The 24,480-nt window shown below is 41.6% G+C and overlaps 1 protein-coding gene and 1 long non-coding RNA gene across 8 annotated transcripts in view; one reads left to right on the top strand and one right to left on the bottom strand.

Moving 5' to 3' along the window:
- LOC140622944 (uncharacterized) overlaps positions 1-20,107 on the top strand; it is a 32,896-nt gene extending 12,789 nt beyond the window's left edge. The window contains exons 3-4 of one of the 2 annotated variants that reach the window (XR_012022599.1): positions 653-764; positions 19,925-20,107. This is a non-coding gene — a long non-coding RNA (uncharacterized lncRNA). The remainder of the gene's footprint in view (positions 1-652; positions 765-19,924) is intronic. The other variant, XR_012022600.1, reaches the window with a different exon arrangement.
- Positions 12,901-24,480, bottom strand: part of SEL1L3 (SEL1L family member 3) — a 100,953-nt gene continuing 89,373 nt past the window's right edge. For 4 of the 6 annotated variants that reach the window (XM_072808674.1, XM_072808682.1, XM_072808692.1 and 1 more), the window contains exons 21-24: positions 23,515-23,642; positions 22,786-22,888; positions 22,635-22,707; positions 12,901-14,048 (exon numbers count right to left, since the gene is read on the bottom strand). In XM_072808674.1, the coding sequence (XP_072664775.1) occupies positions 13,909-14,048; positions 22,635-22,707; positions 22,786-22,888; positions 23,515-23,642 (444 nt within the window). In that variant the 3' untranslated portion in view covers positions 12,901-13,908. Of the gene's footprint in view, positions 14,049-15,467; positions 15,592-21,800; positions 22,099-22,634; positions 22,708-22,785; positions 22,889-23,514; positions 23,643-24,480 lie in introns of those variants that run through there. The other 2 variants (XR_012022576.1, XM_072808716.1) reach the window with 2 other exon arrangements.

Below are 24,480 nucleotides of genomic sequence, written 5' to 3'. Positions count from 1 at the left end.
TTTATTTATTTATTCATGAAAGACACAGAGAGAGGCAGAGGCACAGGCAGAGGGAGAAGCAGGCTCCCTGTGGGGAGCCTGATACAGGACTCGATCTCAGGACACCGGAATCACGACTTGAGCCAAAGGCAGAGGCCACTGAGCCACCCAGGTGCCCTGATCAGTTTCTTTAGGTAAAATGCCTCCTCTTTCAGAATCATCTCCCCCATCCCCCAAATTTCCTTGTAAGATGGTACAATAGTGTAACCTACAGCATTTTTATGGTGGTGTATAGAGTCTTCATACCGTCTAGCCATCAGGCCAGCCTCTGAGGCAAACATCTGCTGTCAACAAGATTGTGGTCCCTTCCCTTGGCCTGGCCACTGCTTCAGGGACGTCTTCTCCAACTTCTGCTGACCAATGAACTCCACTCTGGCTTTCATTGATGTTTAAAGATTTCCATAGCTGGGGCACCTGGGTGGCTCAGTCCATTAAGCATCTGGCTCTTGATCTCAGCTCAGGTCTTGACTTCAGGGTCATGAGACCTTGAGTCTCATGAGACCTCCACACAGTGTGGAGCCTACCTAAAAAGTGAATAAAGATTCCCATAGCTGCAGCCCCTCTTAAAGCAGACAGCCAGCACCCTCAGCTACCTTCCCCATTTCTCCCTCAGGGCACACACATTTCTGGACACCTTCAGACCACGCAGAAAGCCAGGAAGATTCAGGGAAGCTTCAGGCTCTTGCCCTTGGCTACAGAAAACAGAAGTACTGGTTGAACCTCAGGTATGGAGGGAGGGCAGGGGCTACTGAGAGGGTGTAAAAAAGAAGAACCATGGCATGTGCTTTCCTCTTTCAAACTCTGTTCCTCTCTTCTTTTCCCCACCCTCCTTTGGGTATAAAGAGTGCATTTTCTTCTTACACTCTTGCAACCATAGCATCTAGTCACAAGTGGAAGGAATACTGTCTCTCCACTATTGATAGAAAAATCTTTGAGCTAGTCCTCCAAATCTGTCCTTTGATTTAACTAAAGAAATGTGAGAAACCCATCCTTTCCCCCACCAGGCTTAGCTGTCAGGCCCAGTATCCTGTTAATGAAGTCAAACACCTGTTTTCTTCCACTCTCTAGTAATAAGCTTCAGGGCTCTCTCTGAGGGAGAGAGCTTCAAAGGAACATGAGTTGTAGGAGAAATTAAGATGCATTGGTTTAACGTTTACTAATATTACCCCAAGTTTCATCTTGCTTAATACTCGTGCTCTTATTTACCTTTTCGTATTTGTCAGTTCTCTCTCTCCAAGTAAGTAAAATGTTTGTTTTATCCACCATGAAGTTTCACACAGTGTTACACACAGAGTAAATTCACACAGGAAAATTAAAAACAAAAGTTTACAGCTTCATTGAAGTGTCATTGACACACAACATACTGCATATGTTTAAAGACCAGAATTTGATAGGTTTTGACATGTGGAAATACCCGTGAAACCATCATCAAAATCTAGATAATGAACATTATCTATCACTCCCAAAGTTTCAAAAGCATCTTCCCTGCCCCCCATATCTCACTTCACTCTTACATGCCCTAGGCAGTCATTGATCAACTTTCTGTCACTATAGATTAGTTGGTATTTTCTAGAATTTTATTTTATATTGGATAGTAACGTGTTGTATGGATATACTATAATTTGTTTATCCCTTCTTTTGTTCATGGACATTTGAGTTGTTTCCAGGTTAGGGCTATTACAAAGGGAGCTGTTATGAACACTATGTGCAAGTGGACATACATTTTTATTTTTCTTGGATAAATACCTAGGAGTGGAATGGGGGAGCTGTATGGGAAGTAGAGTTTCCAGATTTAGTAAATAAAAATACAAAGTACCCACTAAAATGGAATTTCAGATAAACAAGTAATTTATTAATATATATGTCCCATTAAATTTTTAAGTCATACTTATATTAAAAATTATTTATTATTTATGTGAAATTCAAATTTAACTTCCTTGGTATTATCTGACAACACTAACTTAACTAAACTAATGTTTAATTGACACTATTAACTTTTTAGGGAACTGCCAAACTTTTTTCTGAAGTGGTTGTAACATTTACATCCCACAAGCAGTATATATGAGAATTCTAGTTTTTTCGTGTCCTCATCGACACTTGGTATGATCAATCTTTTTAATTTTACCCATGCTCGTAAGTCTGCAGTGGTATATCGATGTGATTTTAACTTGCTTTTCCATAATGACTACTGATACTGAGTATATTTTCAATGTGCTTATTTGGCATCCCTATCGCTAGCCTGATGTAGAGTCTGTTCAGTTCATTCACCCCCCAAGTCTTTTTTTGTATTGGATTTCTGATGTCTTATTGAGTTGTAAGAGTTCTTTACATATGCTGTATACAAGTCCTTTGTTGTATACCTTATTTGCAGGTATGTTTTCCCAGTTTGTGGCTTGTTTTTTTCATTTGTGTTAACAGTGTCTTTTGAAGAGCAAGAATTTTTCATTTTGATGAAATCTAGTTTATTGATATTTTTCTTTTATAGTTCATGTTTTTGTGTCCTTTACATAACAGCTTTGTCAATTCAAGATGACTAATATTTTCTTTCAGAAGTTTTATAGTTTTGTCCTGTACATTTAGATCTATGATCCACTTTGAGTTAATTTTTTCTATGGTGTAAGGTAAGGTATAAGTTCAATTTTTTGCTTATGACTCTCAAGTTGTTTTTATTTTTATTTTTTATTATGTATGTATGTATTTATTTATTTATTTATTTAATTTTATTTTTAAAAGTTGTTGTTTTTAAGAAAAGATTATTCTATCTCCAAGGCAGTTGAATGTCTTGGCCAATTTGTTGCAAATCAATTGGCCATATATGTGTGGGAATTTCTAAAATCTCTATTCTGTGCCATTTATCTATATATTTTTACAGCAATACCATGCTGTCTTCATAACTATAGCTTATTCTAAATCTTAAAATCAGGTAGTGTCAGTCCTCTAGTTTTGTTTCTCTTTTTTTTTTTCAGTATTGCCTTAGTTGTACTAGGTCCTTTGTGTTTCTATATAAATTTTAGGATCAGCTTGGCAATTTCTGCCAAAAAAAATCCTGCCACGATTTTGATTGCTATTTCATTGAATCTATAAATAAATTTGAAGAATGACATCTTTAAGAAATTAAGTCTTTTGACCTATGAACATGATCTATATCTTCATTTTATTTAGTTTTTCTTTAATGTTTTTCAGTAATGTTCTTTGATTTGGAATACAGATCTTATAAATCTTTTGTTAAATTTTTCCCTAGATGTTTCATATTATCTGATGTTCTTGTAAGTAATTATTAAAGAATTTTGACATTTCAATTGTTTATTTATTTTTTTTATTTTTTTTAAAATTTTTATTTATTTATGATAGTCACAGAGAGAGAGAGAGAGAGGCAGAGACATAGGCAGAGGGAGAAGCAGGCTCCATGCACCGGGAGCCTGATGTGGGATTCGATCCCGGGTCTCCAGGATCGCGCCCTGGGCCAAAGGCAGGTGCCAAACCGCTGCGCCACCCAGGGATCCCATTTCAATTGTTTATTGATAATATATCAAAATATAATTTGGTTTTGTATGTTGTCGTTGGGTCCTACAGCTGTACTAAGGTCATTTAGTTGTTATAGTATCTTTTTTATGTATTTCTTAGAAATTTTACAAAGGACTTTCAGTACAATACTGAATAAAACTGAAGTGAGTAGACATCTTTGCTTTGTTTCCCATCTTAGAGGGAAGCATTCAGTCTTTCATTTTTAAGGGAATGTAGCTATAACTTTTGCTGTAGATACCCTTTATGCAATTGAGAAATTTCCCTTCTCTTCCTAATTTGCTGTCTGTTTTATCATAATGGAATGTTGGATTTTGTCAAATGTCTTTTCTGCACCCATTGAGATGATCCTGTTTTATATATATATTTTTGTTTTTAATATGGTGAATTACATTGATTGGTTTCAATCATTAAAACCTTGAATTCCCAGGGCGAACTACATTTGATCATGATATATTACCTTGTTTATTCATTGCTGGTTTCAGTTTGCTAATATTTGGTTTTTGTATCTGTGTCTAGGAGAGATACTGATCTGTGGTTTAGTTTTCTCTTCTTGTAATATTTTGTCTGATTTTATGTCAAAGTAATACTGGCTTCATAAAATAAATTCTGACATATTTCTCTTTCTTAATTTTTTAAAAAAGATTTTATTTATTTATTCATGAGAGACACAGAGAGTGAGGCAAAGACATAGGCAGAGAGAGAAGCAAGCCCCATGCAGGGAGCTCAATGTGGGACTCAATCCCGGGACTCCAGGATCACACCCTGGGCTGTAGGCAGACACTCAACCACTGAGCCACCCAGGCATCCCTCCCTTTCTTAATTTTCATGTAAGTGTTTATGTAGAGTTGGCATTATATTTTTCCTAAAAAATTTAAAAATCTTAAGTAATCTCTACACCCAGCATAGGGTTCAAACTCACAACCCCAACATCAAGAGTTACATGCTCTGCTGACTGAGCCAGCCAGGTTCCTCATTTCTTAAATTTTTGATAGAATTCACCACTACAGTCATCTGAGCTTGGAAATTTCTTTTTTTTTTTTTTTTTTGCCTGATGAGAGATTTATTTAAATTCTTCATTTATAAATTATTTAAATTCTACTCAAACACACTGGAAACAGATTCAGTGAAACACACAAAAAAATACAAATTTGGGCAGTGATACATTAAAAAGGTGAAGGTAGATTTTTTTTTTTTTTTTAGGGCAAATACTGCTTTTTATTTCTTTCTGTCCTGCCATGCCCCCTGCCTTTAAGAGAAAAGCAATAGCTTTAAATTAATTATTCTTTCCTGAAATGTCATCTCCACATAACAACCTCAAAATCCACATCAACTCTATTCTGCTGTTGTTGGCCTGATCCACAGAGGCCAGGAGTTGCAACACCCATTACAATGGCAAGAAAGCCAAGCTTCCTAAGCCAGCACTAATACTATGGGCAGAACTTTCATCAAACAACTCCTGGGTCAGTCAGAGGGGAAATGCAAGGTTCTACAAATGCCTGCCCAGTGGGCCCTCTAAGGGAAATTGAGGAGCACAACCAGGTTTATTAAAATAACAACTGGGCAAGGTGCCTACAATGCTTAATGGAGCATATGGCCTGGATCTGGGGATGGAAGCTGCACTTTGCATTCTTTTCCAGGAAGGGAGGGAGTGGCAGTGGCCTAAGTCCCTGGAAACTCTCCTCAGTGCCCTGGCTGGCATCCTGGAGATTTTCCCAGCTTGTTCTGGGAGGGGTATCCCCCTCTAAGTAATAGGTTCCACTAATCTTATAATAAATAATACAACCACCATGGAAGTCAAGTATTTAAATTCCCACTAGAACAGTGTTTCCCAATTGTGGGTCCCTGAACCTACAACATTAATATTTACCACGCCATACCCAGCGTATTTTCCTCTCCTTGGGTTATGACAGTTATAACTAGCTCTTCTTTTAATTTGTCTCCTATCTCCCTTGCTCCTAGGAGCTATGGTAAAGAAATTATATCGTTTACTAATTCATTGCTAATCTAGGTTGGGAAATACAGACTGAACTAGAACATCACCAGCACGAGCCACCACAGAAGAGATTATTGTTCTCCTTTTTTATCAATAGTATTCTCACAGCAAAATCTTGAAGTCCATCTGATTACTGGTTTGTATTTTAATGAGTCACCTCTCAATATGTTTTCTAATTATTCTCTAAATATTTAAGGACAGAATAGCACTTAAGTATTTCTAACAACGTAATTTAAATATCACAGCACCTATGGAGATAGGCAATATAATTACCTATAGGCCATAGAGGAAGAATGGTTCAGAGGGGCTAAGTGATTTGCTCAAGATCATATATACAGTAAGAAGCAAGACAGGACTTCAGCCCAGGTTTGTTTTCCTTTCTGCTACAATTAGGCTGACTCTTATATCACCAGATATAAAGCAAAATGATTTAGGTGATTGTTTTTAGGAATTTCTAAGGCAGATTAAGTAAATTAGCTCCTTCGAGGCTGCCTTCACTATTGTTTTTAAGAAGCAATCAAATCTCATAATTCTTTATGCTCCCAGATTTCAGTATTTGTTTTAGTTTCAATCAATTCAACATACTTTACTGAGAGCTTTGTATGCAACAGAGAAACAGCACAAGAGGCTAACAACACAATGATGATTAAGTCACAGTCTTGTTAGGAGGTCCTCATGGTCCACTCATATATCCATGTTCAGATTAGATGATCTGGAAAATACAGAAGATTCTCCATGTCCCATTGCTTGACTCCATTGCTTGGTTCATTCCTTCACTGACTTACTTCTTCAACATTTACTCCAAGATAAGCCAGATCCCTTTATGCAGTCTTCCAGAAGTTTCATACAATACTTTCAGTTCTAACTCGCTGGCCAGAACTTAGTTATATGAGCATCCTAGCTGCAAGGGAAGCTTTTTGCTTCGTTTATAGTATCATTTGATTTACAAAGTATTAAACTGTGATGCAGTCAAATTTGTCACTTCTCTGACTTCTAGGATTTTGTCTTGCTCACAAAGACAATGCCACCCTGTCCTCACACGACATCGCCCAGCAAGCGCTAAGCGGCCTAAGTGGCAGCGCCCCCGACGTCCTGCAGGTGCACGACGTGAAGAGTCCCCAGGGGCCGGGCCAGGAGCCCCAGGCCCGGGTCCCGGGGCCGGATCCCGACCACTCGTGCGCCGAGGTCCTCCACAGCCTGAGCCTCTCCGGAAATTTCTTTTTGAAAAGGTTTATAAACTATGAATTCAACTTCCTTAAGAACTGTGGTCTATTCACATTGACTATTCTTACATTAGCCTTGGCAATTTATGTCTTTTAGGGAATTGTCCATTTTATGTATGATGTCAAATTTATTGGTGTAAAGCTTTCCTAATATTCCCTTATTAATCTTTTTATGTCTGTAAGATCTATAGTGATATTATTCATTTATTCCTGATATTGGCAATTTTGTGTCTTTTCTCTAGAGCTTTATCAATTTCATTGATTCCCCCCCAAATAATCAGCTTTGATTTCATTGATTTTCTTTATTTTTCTGGTTTCAACTTCATTAATATCTTTTCTTTATTATTTCTTTTCTTCTGTTTATTGTAAGTTTATTTTGCTCTTCTTTTTCCTTATGGTAGAAATTTATATCATTGATTTGAGAACTACCTCTTTTCTTCCTTCTTTTTTTTTTTTTAAAGATTTATTTATTTAGTTTAAAGAGAGTGAATGAGAAAATGTGAGCAGGGAGAAGGGATAGAGGGAGAGGGAGAGAGAGATTCCTCAAGCAGACTCCCTGCTGAACACAGAGCTCAATTTGGGGCTCAATTCTAGGACCTGAGATCCTTACCTGAGCTGAAATGAAGAGTTGGCCAATAACCAATTGACCCACCCACGTGCCCGAAGATCTACCTCTTTTCTTATAAACAGTTAACGTCGCACAGTGCCACAAATTTTGATGTGTTATTTGTATATTATTATTCAGTTCAAAATGTCTTCTAATTTCCTTTGAGATTTCTTTTTGATCAGTGGGTTGTTTAGGAATGTATTGTTTCTTTTCCAGCTAGTCTAGTTGCTTTATTTTTGTTAACTTGCAATTTATTTCCATTGTGGTCAGATAATAGATTCTGTAAGATTCTATATTTTGAATTCTATTGAGACTTGTTTTATGGTTCAGGATATAGTTTATCCTCATAAACATTTCATGTTTCCTTCAAAGAAATGTGTATTTTGTGATTTGGGGGTAGAGCGTTTTATGTTAAAACATTTTAAAGATGTTTTGTCATTCAGATTTTCTATATAGTTACTGATTTATTTTTAGTTGTTGTATTACTGAAAGAAGTGTGTTGATGTTTAACAATTTGTGGATTTGTCTATTTTTACTTATTTCTGTCAGTTTTTGCTTCAGACATTTTTGATACTGTTACTAGTTACATCTATATTTCTAATTATTCTATCTTCCTGATTTATTGTCCCTTTTAACATAATGAAGTGTCCTTTTTTGTCTCTTGTAACTTTCCTTGTCTTAAAGTCTATTTTGTCTGATATTAATAAAGCTACTCTAGCTTCCTTTCTTTCTTTTTGTTTCTTAAAGATTTTATTTATTCATGAGAGACAGAGAGAGAGGCACAGACATAGGCAGAGAGAGAAACAGGCTCCCTGCAGGAAGCCCAATGCAGAACTCAATCCCAGGACCCTGGGATCACAACCTCAGCCGAAGGCAGACGCTCAACTACTGAGCCACCCAGGTGCCCCTCTTGACACCTTTCTATGTGGCTGCTCATAGGTCTAGTTCCTTCCTTTTTGACTGCTGCATTGTTTTCCATTACATTCATCTGTTACATCCATTCTCCTACTGAGCAGTCTCCTAGACTGCTCCATCTCCTTGCTCTCTGAGACAGTGCTGTGATGAACATCCCCTCTCCTATGTATACCCTGTCAGAACTGTGCAGTCTGTGGAGCCCATCCTCAACAGTTAGGCTTGCTGGATAATAAATGCTTAATTTTCACTAAGTATGTTACTGTCACATTGAGCACCAGTTTGCCCTCTTGCAACAAGGCATGAGAGCTTCTATTTCTCATATCTCGGTGTATTACCTGTCTTCCTCATTTTACAAAATGTGGATATGAAGTGATATCTTCTAATTTTAATTTGTCTTTCTTCAACTTCAGGTTGGATTGAGCAGCCTTTTAACTACTTGTAAATCGTTAGATTTTTCTCCTTCTGGGAATTGCGTGATCATATGCTTTGAAACTTTTTTCTACTACGTTTTCTGTTGTGGTTGATTAGTGTGCAATCATTGTACATTGTAGATATTGATCCTTTGTGGTGATGGATGTTGCAAATGCCTTCTCCCAATCTGTCACCAGTCTGACAATTTTGTCTATGATTATCAGAGCAGAAATCCTTCATTTTTGAAAAAAAGAAATCCATCTGTTGTTTAAAAAATCCTTTCTGATTCAAAATCAGGAAAATACTCTCCTGCATTTTCTCCTACTAGCCTTGCAGTTCTGTCTTTCATAGTTAAGTCTTTAATTAAATTTGACTTTTTGTATAAAGGACATGAAATACAATTTTCATCTTATTTTTCTACTATGAATAGCCAATTTCCTAACTCTATCTACTAAACATTCCATTCTTAGACCAACTGGTTTGTGGTGACACTTTATCATACACCAAATATCGGTTTATAACTGGTCTGCTCCTGAGCTCTCCATTGTTCCCCTTTGAACTATTTGTCCATTCTTTCATCACCGCCCCACTGTGTTACTGTGATTTGTAGTAAAATGATGTTTGGTAGGTCAATTCTCTTTCCTCTTCATTTTCAAATTTTCTTACCCTATTCATGGACTTATATTCTTTCATACACATTTTAAAATCAGTTTTTCAGGGATCCCTGGGTGGCGCAGCAGTTTGGCGCCTGCCTTTGGCCCAGGGCGCGATCCTGGAGACCCGGGATCGAATCCCACATGAGGCTCCCGGTGCATGGAGCCTGCTTCTCCCTCTGCCTATGTCTCTGCCTCTCTCTCTCTCTCTGTGTGTGACTATCATAAAAAAATAAAATAAAATAAAAATAAAATCAGTTTGTCAGTTTTTCACAAACACAAAATCAGGAGACTTTGACTGAAATATTGAACTTATACATAAATTTTGAAGAAATTAACATATTTATATATTCTTATTTTATCCATGGACAAGGCATATTACTTTATTTATATCTTCTTTTAAGTACTTTAATATCTTTAATATTTTTTAGTTTTCTTTGTAAAGGTTAAGTGAATTTACTGGACATTTTATAGCTATGTTGCTGTTATAAAGGAAATTATTTAACATTTTAATTATCTAATATTTTATTTTATTACTGCTGATGTAGGAAAAACTACTGATTTTTTTAATTGACATTAAATCCTACAGCTTTTTTAGACATTTTATTTGGACTTCCAATGAATCACAACTTGGCATCTCCCTCTACCAAAGAGAGGAAAGAAAGACTACCACTTCCCCAGCTAACAGAGGCTTGGCAATGAGCAAGCAGTAGATGAATGTGGGCATCAGTCTCAGATTTGCCAAAATGTGACCAGTAAGAATAAAGAGAAGGAAATCCAAAGCATGGTTTTTAAACTCAAATGCCTAGGTAGGCTAGGTGTAAATCAGCAGGGAATGGTGGGGACTGGAGTAAACGAGAAAGCACAGGCTCTATCTAAAAGGGGCAGACCTCCTTAGCTTCAGCTAGTTCTTGTCATGCAGCCATGAAAGCTACTTTTTTTTAACATCTTCAGATTTTATTAGGAAAAGCCCCAAATCCTTGATTTTAAGATGTTAGGAAATGATTCAAAATTTTAAAAATGTTGGGTGGGCCGAAGAAATCACATCTGTGTGCTAGATTTGTTTCACAATCTACTGGTCTATAACCCCTGGTCTGAGGATGTCCTAAAGGGAGGAGACAATAGGGTACTAAGTGAATATCACCTCTGGGCCCCACTCTTCCATTCCTTTTCCCCATGATTACCCCATGTTGACTTCATTCTGCAGTGTTCTGTTCCAGTTCTCTTAACACTAGCCTCATAGGAATTGAATTTAGAACTTGAGGAGAGAAAAGGGTGGTCAAGGCTTGAGAAGGTGTGAGCTGGACCCAGATCATATAGGCTGAGAACTCCTGAGAGAATAAATGCCTAAGCTGGGGCATGCATTGATGTGTGACCTACCTACCAGCTTTGCCTGAAAGTACTTTGGTGCTGGAACAACTCCAGCTCTTTTCAGCATTACCTGGAGATGAGCATGTTTGGACAACTGCCTCAGATCAGGATGGCTCTCATGAGTCCAAGTTCTGGAATGGAATCAACCTCCCACAGTGTTTCAGGTTGGCGTTATGGGCTGAACTATGTCCTCCCAACATTCTCACGTGGAAGTTGAACACTCAATGTCTCAGAATGTGATTGTATTCAGAGATGGAGCCTTTACAGATATCATTAAGTAAAATGAAGCCATTAGGGTGGGCTCTGATCCAGAATGATTGGTGTCCTTATAAGAGGAGGTGAGGACACAGACACACACAGAGGGAAGCCTGTGTGAAGACATCGACATAAAAAAAAATAAAAAATCTTAAAAAAAAAAAAAAAAAAGGGCAGCCCAGGTGGCTAGGTGGTTTAGCGCTGCCTTCGGCCCGGGGCATGATCCTGGGGTCCCGGGATCGAGTCCTGCGTCGGGCTCCCTGCGTGGAGCCTGCTTCTCCCTCTGCCTGTGTCTCTGCCCCTCTCTCTCTTTCTCTCATTAATAAATTAAAAAAAATTAAAAAATCTTAAAAAAAAAGACATCGGCCGATGATAGCCATCTAAGCCAAGAAGAGAAGCCTCAGAAGAAGAAAGCCCTGCTGACACCTTGATCTTGCACTTCAAGGCTCCAAAGCTGTGAGGAATTAAATTTCTGTTGTTTAAGCCTCTCAGTCTGTGATACTTTGTTATGGCAGCTCTAGCAGACCAAGATAGCTGTGTTCTTCTAAGATGCACGTTGCAAGTGAAGTTTTATGGGACTAGTGTCAGGATATCCTATACAAAAACAAGGAAGACAGAGGGAGAAATTGAATTATAATGAGGTTGCCACCAAGGTGGTGTTCTGGAGCTGGGATGGCCCTTCAGGGCTGTTCCAAATTGAGGCAAGAAGCCTTTTTTTCCTATATAGGTTGTTCTTAAGGTGAAGGGTGGCAGGAGGTGATTCCTTCCCCCTCCATTCTATCCCCTGAAACATTTGGCAATGTCTGGAGATATTTTTCAGTTCTCACAACTAGGGAATGGGTGTGTGTGTGGTGGTGGTGGGGTACATGCACTACTGGCCTCCAGTGGGTCCAGGGATGCTGCTGCTAAATATCCTATGATGCATAAAGCAGCCCCCACAACAAAGAGCCATCTGGTCCCAAATGTCAATAGTTCTGAGGTTGAGAAAGCCTGCCCTACATCAACAAGTCATTGACCATGAGGTTCTCTTGCCAAGACATAACCTTGGGCAGGTCCCTATAGCTGATGGCAATTCCCAGTGAGCCGTCTGAAGTCTTATGATCCCAGCAACTGAAGAGTGAGTGTTTGTCATGAAGAGAAGATCCACGTAGAGCAAAGAGCTTTTTATCTGGACTCTCTGACTTCTCTCTCTTTTATTTAAGATTTTATTTCTAAGTAATCTCTACATCCAACACGGGGCTTAAACTTACAACCCTAAGATCAAGAGTTGCATGCTCTACTGACTGAGCTAGCCAGATGCCCCTCAGATTTCTCTTCCTAATAAAAGTAACAAGCAACCATGGTCAGGACACTGTCTTGCAGGTTTTACCTACATTACCTCGTCTAAACCATATGAAAAGTCAAGAGAGGTGGACTTCATATGACCCTTATTTTATAAATAATAATCCAAGATTCAGAGAGGGTTAATCACTCGCTCAAGGCTATGAGCTAGAATTTGAATCCACGGCTGTCAGACTCCAAAGTCTGGCTCTCTCCAGAAAAGATAATCTTTGGTAAAATAAGAGCAGTCTACACAGCGCACATTGGAGAAAGAGGATGGACCACAGATGCCACCCAGAACCGATATAAATACAGCCCCAGGGTATCCAGAGGCCCTGAAACAATGTCTGGTACCGTGTAAACATCACAGGGGCCAGACTCTGAGCACGGGATGCCTAGAGAGGAGACTCTTTCCATCTTTATATCTGTAAACATTAATGGGTTACCAGAAATGAATCCTTTCATAAGGAGGCCTTTTTTTTTTTTTTCTTTTCTTTTTTTGCCTCCTTGAAGAGAATGCATGGAACTTAGGACTCTGTATGAGGACGACAGTAACCATGAAAAAGAAAAAAAGCCACTTTCCCGGAGTCAACAGTATAAAAATAATTTTTATTTACTACTGTAAATAAAGTAGTGCAAAGAGTAGTTGGGACCCACAATATTGCATTACTGATTTATTTACTACCTTAGCAGCATACAGTGTACAGACAGTCTGTTCTTCTTCTTCTTCTTCTCTCTCTCTCTCTCTCTCTCTCTCTCTCTCACACATACACCTTCCACAGACTCAGGCAGGCATAAGGGGTAGGGATGGAACTATGAGCTAAAGGCTTATTTCCTGCATATTCCACTTGCTGCCAGTCTATTCTAATGGGTAATTCATGGAGAAGACTACAGTTAAATACTAAGAATTTTCTACATGTTACTTTATGGATTCAATCGAAAAGTAAATGATATCCAACAATGTCATTAAATGATTCGGAAGCACGACCCTAAAAAGTCAAGGAGGAAAATGTAAACCCATTTACAAAGCCGTTGCCTCCCCTGCATTTCCAGCCACAACCTATTTATTTCAAGGTGCCTTAGAACTGCTGGGTCTTGGAAGCCTAATTGAAGTCTGTGTTTTGGACTTGGAGGAGCAGGGCTGTGGCAAACACACCGAAATATTCTCTAACGGGTGGAGAGGTCACGATTTTCTGTTCTTCAGTGGATGGGAACAACCAAGGGGCTAAGCTGTTTAAAATACGCCGCAGTGTGCACGGATTCAGCTACACCACAGGGCAAACTATGACTCCCCGACACACAATCACTAGGGATGGACTCAACAGTGACCCAGTCAACCTCCCTGACACACCCCTGTGCTCAGGATGTTCCTTGTATTTGTCTGATAACCTCTGGTTTACCCACTGCCTGCTCTGGGTACTTCCTTATAATTGGATTAAAGAAAAAAGAAAAAAAAAAAAGACACCAAGTGCAAAATTCGCATCCAGTTTGACAAGACATACATGGTGTTTTTCAGTATAATGCCCTAGCCCCAGCGTTCCAATACCAGCTGCTGACGGGGTTCTCTCTTGTCTGGAGAGACCTGGAGCGCACGGGTCACTCTCGAGGCTCTGCGTTATTAGTGACTGTGGGCCGGTCCTGAGCGGAGGCATCTGCAGCTGGAGTCACAGCTGGACTTGCGGTGGGAGCCGGGGGGTCTGAGGAGGACCGGGCTGGTGTCGGACGGGAACCGCTGGCTGCAGAGACACATGCAAGTGCTGAATATTCAAACCAGTGCATGCATGCATGACACACAACCAACACCTGGACCCTAGCAAGCCAGGGTAGATGCTTCTAGTCCAGTGGCCCTGACACTCACTAGATAATTAACTCTACGCTTCTTATCTGGGTTCTTTAGACTTTGGTGTCCCCTTGTATGAAATAGTGGATTGGAATAGATGTGCAAAGATCTCTAATGGTTCTGACATCCTGGGATTCTAAGTTCTGCCTTTATGCTGTGACTTCCAGGCAAATGTTTGAATTAAGAGAGAAGAAAGAAAAGAAAAAAAGAAAGAAAAGAAAAGAAAAGAAAAGAAAAGAAAAGAAAAGAAGAAAAGAAAAGAAAGAAAAGAAAAGAAAAGAAAGAAAAGAAAAGGAAAGAAAGAAAGAAAGAAAAAAGAAAGAAAGAAAGAAAGAAAGAAAGAAAGAAAGAAAGAAAGAAAGAAAGAAGTGAGTGAGGGAGGGAGGGAGGGAGGGAGGGAGGAAGGAAGAGAGAGAAAGAGAGAAAGAAAGAAAGAAAGAGAAAGAAAGAAAGAAAGAAAGAAAGAAAGAAAGAAGAAGGAAAGAAAGAAAGAAAGAAAGAAAGAAAGAAAGAAAGAAAGAAAGAAAGAAAGAAAGAAAGAAAAAAAGAAAGAACGAACGAGCAAGTGAACAGCTCGCTGGTCTGCGTCTTCTGAGGTCATCTCTTTTTTCTCACGGTGTTGATGCAATGCAAGCCATGATTATACCAGTCAACCAGAAAGGAGTGTTCATTTTATTCACATTCTTATTCCAGTTGGATGAAGTATAAAATTTGGTTTAAATTATGTTCTTTAAAGTGTGCAGAAGTCTTGGAAATCATAATTATTCAGTTTAATTATTTATCAATCTATCTTTAGTAAGAAGACTAACCCACCATAAATATAGGGAAGCTTATAAAGTTTTGTACTTTATGTCAGTGGTTTTCAAATAGGGCAGTCTTGGTTTCCAGGGGACAGCTGGCAATGTTGGTAGACCTGTCTGGTTGTCACCACTGTGGACGGTGGGCTGAGGCCGGGGATGCCGTTACGCATCCTACACTGCGTGGGAGAGCCTGCCTACCACGAAGAATGACCCAGCTCCCACTATCAGTAGTGCTGAGGCTGCACACTCTGCTTTCTACGCTGACGCTGAGAGGTATCCTGGTTAATAAGATTTCGGGCTCTGGAAACTGGCCACCCTGGCCACTCTCCTTTATCAGTTATGTGACTTGGACAAATTACCTACTCTCCTTCTGCCTTTAAAAAATGGGGAAGATAAAAGTGTCTATACCACGCTAACTTGTTATTAGGATTCAATAGAGTTAAAGTGCCTAGAACAGCGTCTGGCATGTATAGGTACTCAGTAAATGTTAGCTATTAATACGAGTGATAGTATACCTGTCTTGCCCTGAAAAGGTGTCTTCAGATTTATGAATCTCAGGGACATGGCTTGCAGGACTGATGAAAGAGTTGGTGCATTAAATTCTGGGATTCCTCTGGTTCTCTATTAGGCCCCAGTAGCCTATGAAAACAGCAGAAACTTTGAAGTCAGAAAGACCAGGAGTCCCATGGCTCTGACATGTACCAGATGAGTGATCTTAGGCAAGTTATTTAACCTCTCTGAGCTGTGGTTTCTTCATCTGTGATATGGGGGTGGCAGTTTGCAGACGAGTGTGACATACTCAAGTGTAACACTAACACAGTGGCCCTAGGGTGTGCCAACAATTGCTGGCTTGTGGTTGAGCAGTGATCTTAACCAAGCTCAGCAGTCCTTGAGTCTTATATAATTTTCAGTAGGTGGGACGATTTTTTTTTTTTTTTTTTTTTTTTAGGTGGGACCATTTTTAAAGGTTCCCAGTGTCTGTCTGCAATGTGTTGGCTTTAAGATGATGACACCACAGGGATAGTCTGACTTCTAGATAAACACTTCAAGAGTTCCACCTCCACGAGGCCATTCTAGGGACTTCAGGAATGAGCTCCAAAGCCTCTGGCTTTTCTAGATACGGAATTTCCTAAGAACCCCTTCCAACACCTACAGAACATTTTGTGGATCCAGAGACGGTTTTTGAATGGACGGGACAGGGATGGTGGTTGGTGGGGCGGGGAGGAAGCAGGGTATTATAGAATGACGCGATGTTTCTAGGTTAAAGCCGTCACTCTGGTAGGTGATCTAACCAGGGCAGGGAGCATGAGGCCCAGTGACACGGTACAAAGACCATTTGCTGCAGTCAGCAGACCTGGTCTGGGCAAGGCTTATTTATCTGCCACTATATCAGGTGACTTTGGGGTAGGTACTGAGTGGTAGATACTTTAATCCTAAAATACCTGAATCTCATGGGTCTCAGTTTCCACATCTATGAACTGAAGGGCTTGGGTCAGATGGTGTCCAAGACCCCCTTGGGCCCTGAGATCTATCTTTCTGATGATCTCTGAGGAAATTCACGAAGTACTAAGGCATGCATTTTTTTTTTCTTTTCAAGCTCTGGGGGGAAAAGAGTTTAAATCACCATGGTAACAAGATAAATCAGCAATCAGTTTTCTGATTAAAACAAAAAAGTGCCAATGTGTAAACGTAGAAGGAATACATAATTAGCACTGCTACCATTTAAATCTTGTGAGAACATAATAAAAATGCTTGATGTTTCTACAGTAAATGTGTCCTTATCCATGTGAGAACGCTCCCCCTTCCATCAGGGGTTTGCAATCACTGGACAAGCCTCCCACTGCCCATCATAATTTTAAAGTGGCCTCTTTGTCTCTGCTCACCTGAAATGCGTGCTAATTTGATTACCAGACTGGAATCAAGGTAACCAGGGAAATAAGTGTGTGCTTCAAAAATTATAGAATATATTCCAGAGCCAAATAGAAGTGATTCTTGTATTATTTGCCCATGGGGGACCATTTTCTGTACATTAGTGAGAATGATCCAAAGCTGGCCCTCAGTGGTAGACCAGGGCTTGGCAGGCTGCAGCCCACGGGCCAATTGGGCCTCGCTGCCTGTTTGCGAATGGCTTGCAGTCTAAGAATGGTTTTTACATGTTTAAATGGTCGAACAAAAATCAAGAGAGGAGTAATATTTCGTGATGGGTGAAAAACATATGAGATTCAGATTTTCACATCCATAGTAAGGTTTTATTGGAAACGAGCCATGCCCATTTGTTTTCATGTACGGTCAATGGCCGCCTTGGCCCCACGATGAAAGCCAAGTGGTTGAGATGACCCTCAAAGCCCCAAATGTTCATTATCTGGCCCTTTACAGAAAAGGTTTGCCAGCACCCGCTGTGGCCCATCATAGGAAAAGGGTTTGCTTGCTAGTCGACCAGATGGGAGCATAAAAGAAAAGAATATGATGGAATATCCTCATACTCAGGGGCAGTCCTGGGTCAGTAGAATGTTTGCGAAGATGGAGTACCTGGGGGCGGGGCGGGGGCGGGTTTGGGAGGGGAAGCCCTGGAAGTCCTAGGCAATGAATAAGGTCTAGCCTACCTCACCTAGGCCTCTGGATCTGGGGGTGGGGGGTGGGGGGGCAGGGGGGAGGCAAGACAAGCATAGGATTCATGTCATTTAAACATGTCTTATGAGTCAAGCTACTGGGGCAGTGCCAAGGGTAATGAGATCGAAGCAAAGTGAAATCTCACCACCAAATAGCTCTGACTTTAAGGCTACTGCTTTTTTTCATGAGCGCCACTTTCTGACATTTCACTGCAATTTTCGTAGCAACCTCATTAACTGGAAATGTAGAGGACAGGAAAAGAGTGGAAACGGTTTAATTAATCTTGTTCACATCATCCCACTCGTTTGAAACGACCACTGGGCTAACCACGGAGGCAGAAGGAATGAGTTGGCTTACAGCATGCATGTTGTCAACAGACTGACATTGGTCTAAGAGGTGGCCTCGTCATACCTAGGAGCTGCCAGTTCTGCAGGTCTTGCTCTACGCTGGCCATTCTACTGAGACATTGAATTTCCAGTAATACTGGTAGGGCAGGACTCGCTCTGAAATGGGCCCTTCCATTTTGTGCCTCTGTTCTCTCTTTGCCTTCCTTCGGGCAGCTAGCCAGGCTCCATGCTTTCTGTGTCTCGGGGGTGGAGGGGATGGGGGAGACTCGTGGCAGCGCAGAAATGGAAACAGTTCTAGATATACTTTGCTTTGGGATTTTTTTTTTATACCCCAAAAGCCTGAGTCCATTAAGGCAATTATGCTTGGCGTCCCCGACAGGGAGGGGAGAAGCAGAGCACTTCAGGGACTCAGCGAAGCATGGAAAGGAGTGTCTGGAGCGTGGGAATGTGGCTGAGCCCAGTTATGGGTTGTACCGGCGGCTGAGCCTTCACCTTGGCCTCCTAGCCCCAGCCCCATAAATCTCAGAAAGGAAGCCTGGAGAGGGAAAAGGTGAACAGCACCCAGCTTTGGCAAAGCCGGTGGGACTCCTCGGTGCCCAGAAGCTGCCAAGCCAGTAGACCCGGAGGGACAGAGGAGGCCCAGGGCAGTGTGCATTCTGCTATCAGACAGGTGACCATGGATGGAGTCCTAGTGCCACCCATGACCCAGGGAGCCTTGGGCTACCCTGGGAGGCATGGACCTCAAGACAGACTGGGCTGCCCAGCGGAACACCAGCTGGGAGACAAAAACAAGTTCCTTTAAAGGAAACAGGAGATGTGTGATATTTTTCATATATTTGATATTTGCTTTGGTTCTCTCGAGAGCCTGGTCAATATCTTTTAAATGCAAAAAAAAAAAAAAATCTTTTAGATGCTTTAGAAAAGAGTTTCGTGTTTTAGAAAGAGTCTAACTACATAGAAACACCCACTAGGCTCTGGGAATTGTGTCCGTTACTGAGATCAAGGAAGCTAGTTAAGTGCCGGCGCGACCTATGTCAGCATGCTTTGATTGCCACTGGAAGGCCCCGTGATGTTACTCCTCGGGGGAGCTACCAGCTATTTACCCAACAAATGTTGAGTTCTAAGCACTTTACACTCTGTTACCTGGTTATCTGCTTCCCTCAGATACAACGGGAAGTGGGTATAAAGCTGCTGCTGCTGCCCTACAGAAAGGGAAACCGAGGCACAGATGGGCTCCCTCCCTTGTCCAAGGTCACACAGTGGGTGGCAGGGGCCAGAATCTTGGCAGCATGGCTCGCGAGGCTGTGTCATTAGCTACTGTCCCACGCAGCTAGCCTTCTGAACACGGGACAATTTAGTGTGGCAGAGGCGGTGCAGTGTGGGCTACACATCACAGAGCACATAAACCCAGGAGGAAAACGAAGGTAGTTGGAGCTGAAAGCAAGACGGATGGACAGCTCAATTTAAAGGTTTGACCATAAATCACTAATTTTTAAGAACAACTATCCGGAGAAATGCAAATCGTGAAATGACAAAGATCCCTCCTCACTTGGAGCAGAACCCTTACACAAGGCTACCTAAGGGAGGCTCCTTCCTTTCAAATCTGGTCACTCTGCACCCAGACTGCCTTCCTAAGCCTGCTCCACGAGGCCCTGGCAATCACCAGCGTCTGCGAGGGGGTGCCCTCCTCCCCCGGGGCAGGTCACCAGACCCCAGGCACCAGGTCCTTGGTGGCAAGCCACCCATCGTAGCAACTCTGCCCTCGAAGCAGTCTTCTCTCGGGCTCTTCTGTGCCTCTCTGTGCCCCACTGCCTCATCTCTGACAGAGTAGAGTACCTCCTATTTCAAAGTTATTGACAAATTTGCACTATGTTGAGGACTTTAAAAATAAAAAAAATCATTTACTCTGTATTTTAACTCTCAACATTAGTTCTAACAGAGCTAGTAGGCACCACTTATGGCACATTTTGGAAATAACATGGAGCCTTTTTTTTTTTTTTTTTTTTTACCTCTAGGTCCTTCCTACTCAAAAAGCATGGTCCATGGAACAGCAGCGTGGACATCACCTCAACATCTTGTTAGAAATGTGGAATCCCAGAGCCATGCCCTGGACCTACTGAGTCAGAATCTGCATTAAACACCATCCTGGGGTTGATGCATGTGCACATTACAATAAAGAAGTAGGGGGCTAGAATTTACCTACTGAAGTATGTGTCATTTTATTAGAATTAATTTCTTTTTATTTCCCTTTTATCTTGCTGTTAGGGCATTACTTTTAAAAATACGTGTGTAGACAGGATAACGATCATTCACTTCAAGGCACCAAAAAATGTGCTACAGAATATTTTCTATATAAGGGGATAATAGGTCAGAGAACGGTAACCACTGTTTTAAAATACTGTTGACCCTTGAATAACTCAGGTTTCAACTGGATGGATCCACTTATACGAGTTTTTTTTAATATATAAGCACAGTACACACTGTAAATGTACTATCTCTATGATTCTCTGAATAATGATTTTTCTTCTCTAAGAATATAGCATATAATGTGTATAACACATAAAATATGTGTTAATTGACTGTTTATGTTCTTGGTAAGGCTTCTGGTCAACAGTAGGCAGCAGTGAAGTTTTGGGAGAGTCAAGAGTTAGATGCAGAATTTCAACTGCAGGGTAGGTCGGCGTCCCTAACACCCCCCCCACCCCCTTTGCTGAAGGGTCAACTGTATCTGGAGTCAGAAAAAGTTTGAAAATCCTGCTGCCCTCTGTCCTTTCTTGGACATGACTTTGTGGTTTGGGGTAGATCCCCTCATCTGTGTGGCCTCAATTTCTTCACTTGTAAAACAAAGCGCATAGAATTGAATTAACTTTAAGAGCCCAACCAGACTTGTCTAGGGCCAGTAACGGGGGTGGGGTGGGGGGTATGCCCAGGAAGTGCCCGAGGTTGCAGAAAATGAAGAACAGGTGCAAAAGAGCGAAGGCTACATAGCAAAGAGGAAAAAAAAAATATATCAAAGGGCAGGAGGGACAGGGAGGCGAGAATGTGGAGAGACTGATAATGCAGACAGGAAGACAGGAAAAAGAGACAACTTCTGATAAAAGCAATTCCACCAGCCCATGAATTTTCATGGCTACCAGCTGGCATAAAATCATAAAGACAATTTTCAGCTCCTCTAACGGAATTGCATTTGTAATAATCATAACAATATTTCTACAGAGTAAAAATGACAAAGATAATTTGAAATGGAAAACACTGACAAGATGCAAAATAAATGCGCTCTACCTGGCAACAAATTTAGGAACGGGACGGAATTTGCATGAGGAAGATTTATAAGCCGGCATACGACAGGGCATCAAATCTGGACGGGTTTTGATGGCTCCCTGTTAACCTCCTCAGGTAAAAATCAGAGGGAAATGATTCTGCGTTAGCCTCTTGCAGCAGACTTCCTTCCCCCCAGGAATGTGTGGTGAGATGCACTCCTTTCGCTTTTCATTGTCGGAGCCACTACACTAAGAGTGGCGGAGCGAGTGCTCTAATGCCATGGCCAGGTCTCCCCTGTCCATTTGTAAGCGCCCCCTTGGTCTTCCTGAGTGATTATGTCCTTCTGCGGCCGCCCCAGCTGGAGGAAAGTTGTGATTCTCCCCCGACAGATTGGCCACTTGAACACCTACTACGTGGGAGATACCCCCCATGATGCACTAAAGCCCCCCTCTGGCTCATCTGATGGCCTGATAGGGGAGAGGAACACAAGAGCCCGCATTACTGAGGGGGTCTTCTCTGCCAGACAAAAGTAACAGCTAAACCTGCCTGCGGTAGTGACTTGGGTAAGTGTCTTGCGTAATTTTTTTCATGGAACCCTTGTAACGTCCCTGGGAAACAGCCACTATTATAACCTAGTTTTATTGGGGCGGAAATTGGGAGATCAGAAAGGCGAAATGACTCGCCATAAGTCACGCAACTAATGGGCAGCCAAGCCTGGACTCCGAGCCCAAATAGAAGCCACGGGAGTGTCTAGCTCTTCAACGATGGTCTTCCGCTAGCTCAGAAAAATTAGCAGTGACCGGTGGAAATCCTGCGACCCTAAAGGCTCACTTCATATTCCTCCTCATCCCCTCCTTCTGAATCCACGTGGCTGCGTAGTTTACTCATCATGAATGTTGTTGATCATCCCACACATTTGACTCCTTGACTGGAATAAATAGGAAGAATTCATACTGAAGGGGGCTTCAGAGCTGGGTTCTAAGGCAACAGAGTAGGATATTGATGGTGGGTATATTTTCAATGGGAGAACACATTTCAGTTCAATTTCTTAAGCTTCTTATTTAAAAAAAAAAAAAAATCCAGGATGCCTGGGAGGCTTGACGGCTGAGTGTCTGCCTTTGGCTTAGGTCCTGGGATCAAGTCCTGCATTGGGCTCCCCGCAGGGAGCCTGCTTCTCCCTCTGCTTATGTCTCTTCCTCTCTCTGTGGACCTCTCATGAATAAATAAATAAAATCTTTAAAAAAAATCCTTGCTTACTTTGACAAATAAAACAATAATTGGGCCCTTCCCTCAGCTACAGACGATGGCACCATCCTGGGGGGAGCCTCTACCCCATGAAGGACCAATCTAATGAAAGGAAATAACATGTTCAAGGGTGTGAAGAGGGAGCGTGTCATCCTTTTTTCTGTAGAGAAAAAGAATCCCCACATTTTTATATCACCCTGGCTTCTTATAAATCTTTACCTGAAACAAACTGGAAATACTGCACGGTCCAGGCGATCAGTACAGACAGCAGAAAGGTCCCCAGAAAGTAGATCTGCAAAATCCAAAGCATGACTCAGATACTGACAGGGGGCAGGGGTCATAGGGGCAGGGCTGGGGAGGATGCTCCTACCAGGGCAGAGTGTAGGACGGCACCCCAGATGAGCCGCAGGTGAAGGTAAAGCCAGGCCAGGGAACAGGGGCTGAAGGACTCCTCGCTGCTTTGGCTCCAGCACCTACAGATAAAAATCAGAAACAAAAACAAAAAACACAGGGGCTCCTGAGAGACTGGCAAACTTGGGTGGCATTACTCATGACCCGCATTGTCCGATCCTCAAACCCACCTCCTGCTTTGAGCAAATGGGCACACTCGCCATGAAAAACAAAGAAAGGAAGCCACTTCTAAAGGGTTTGGGCCTGCCCTGAAATTCCAGCAGAAGCCTCTGAAAAAGAGCAGTCCTGTCCTTAGTAAAAAGCTAACGAATGGGTCAAGGAGGACTCTGAAGCATGGGGCCCACCCAGCAATACTTCTGTTTGTCTGTCCAAAGTCTGGGCGTCAGAATGCTTCCCTATCTTGCAGAAAGGCATGGTCTCATCAGACATATTTATTCTTTCGACTCTCGTGGAAAACCTTGGTCAGCAGTTTAACTTCAGATCAAGCACATTCTGTATGGTAAGCCTCAGACGCTAAAAAAGGGAAATAGTTTGGGTCCAGCTGAGTGTTCTCGAATCAAAACAAATCCTGGGCCCTTTTTATAACTGGCGTTACATAATGAGAGAAACTCTAACTTTAACCGAGAAGCAAGCACCACCCACTTGGGTTCCCCCAGAATCCACAGCACTAAAGAGGCTCTGAACTCACCTTTCATACAGTTCCTGGAGGATGGAGATGTTATTAGAATGGATAGTTGGGTCAATTTCCAAGAAATCCAAAATATGATGTGGGATTATAGCACCTTCTTCAATTAGCAGAGCCAGGTTAAAAAATCCCTGAAAACAAGCCACAAACCAAACTCATCAATTCCTTATAATAAATCCCAGACACATACCCTTCATCAGAATGTAAACTTTTACAACCTCTAGATTTTTTTTTTTTTTTTAGTCCCTCGAGCCAGATGGTTTTGTCATTCATTGATGGATTGTCTCCCTAAATATATGCATCTGAGAAATTTATTTGCAGGAGAACCAGGAGGCTTTCAGAAGATGCTGTGTCCCATCTGCTCCGAAGCCAGCCAACCAGGGGGAACCTGTCCTTTCCTGCTCATTCTCTCAAGACAGAACTCACTGGAAAACGTGCCCTTGTATCATCAACAAACCAGAATACCAAGTTGAAGGCAATGTCTATCACGTATAGATTATGCTCTAGGACATCATCAGCCTGTCAGAAAATCTAACAGAATGTTCTTGTGGCTGGAAGGGCTCCTCCAACTGGCTTTCTAATGTGGAGAGTCTCTCTCATGCACAAAGTCACCTATGGGGATTTGTCCCTGCTCTCGTAGGCCAGTGTGGGAAACTTCCTCTTATGATCCTCTTTGCACAGCTCCACTCAGGTGCATTTCCCTCTTCCTTATACATCTTGGTCTTGACCCTCAGAGGTAGGACCTGCCTTATTGGGCTGGATGATCAAAAAAGCCAACAGACTTAAGAGCCTAACAGTAGAGGTGCTTTATAAACAGTGGAAACTATTAAACCACTGTCTATTCCACTGCCCACAATGAGCTGAGCATGTGGCCGGACCAAAAAATCAACAAGAAATACTGTGTTACTTCCCATTAGGGATTTACAAGTGAAACTGGATTGTTGCCCTTCAAAGAATTCGTGGTCATGT

The sequence above is a fragment of the Canis lupus genome, chromosome 2 (assembly GCF_048164855.1).
Source record: "Canis lupus baileyi chromosome 2, mCanLup2.hap1, whole genome shotgun sequence".
In the NCBI taxonomy this organism is placed as follows: domain Eukaryota; kingdom Metazoa; phylum Chordata; class Mammalia; order Carnivora; family Canidae; genus Canis; species Canis lupus.
This window is presented reverse-complemented; position numbering and strand designations above follow the sequence as displayed.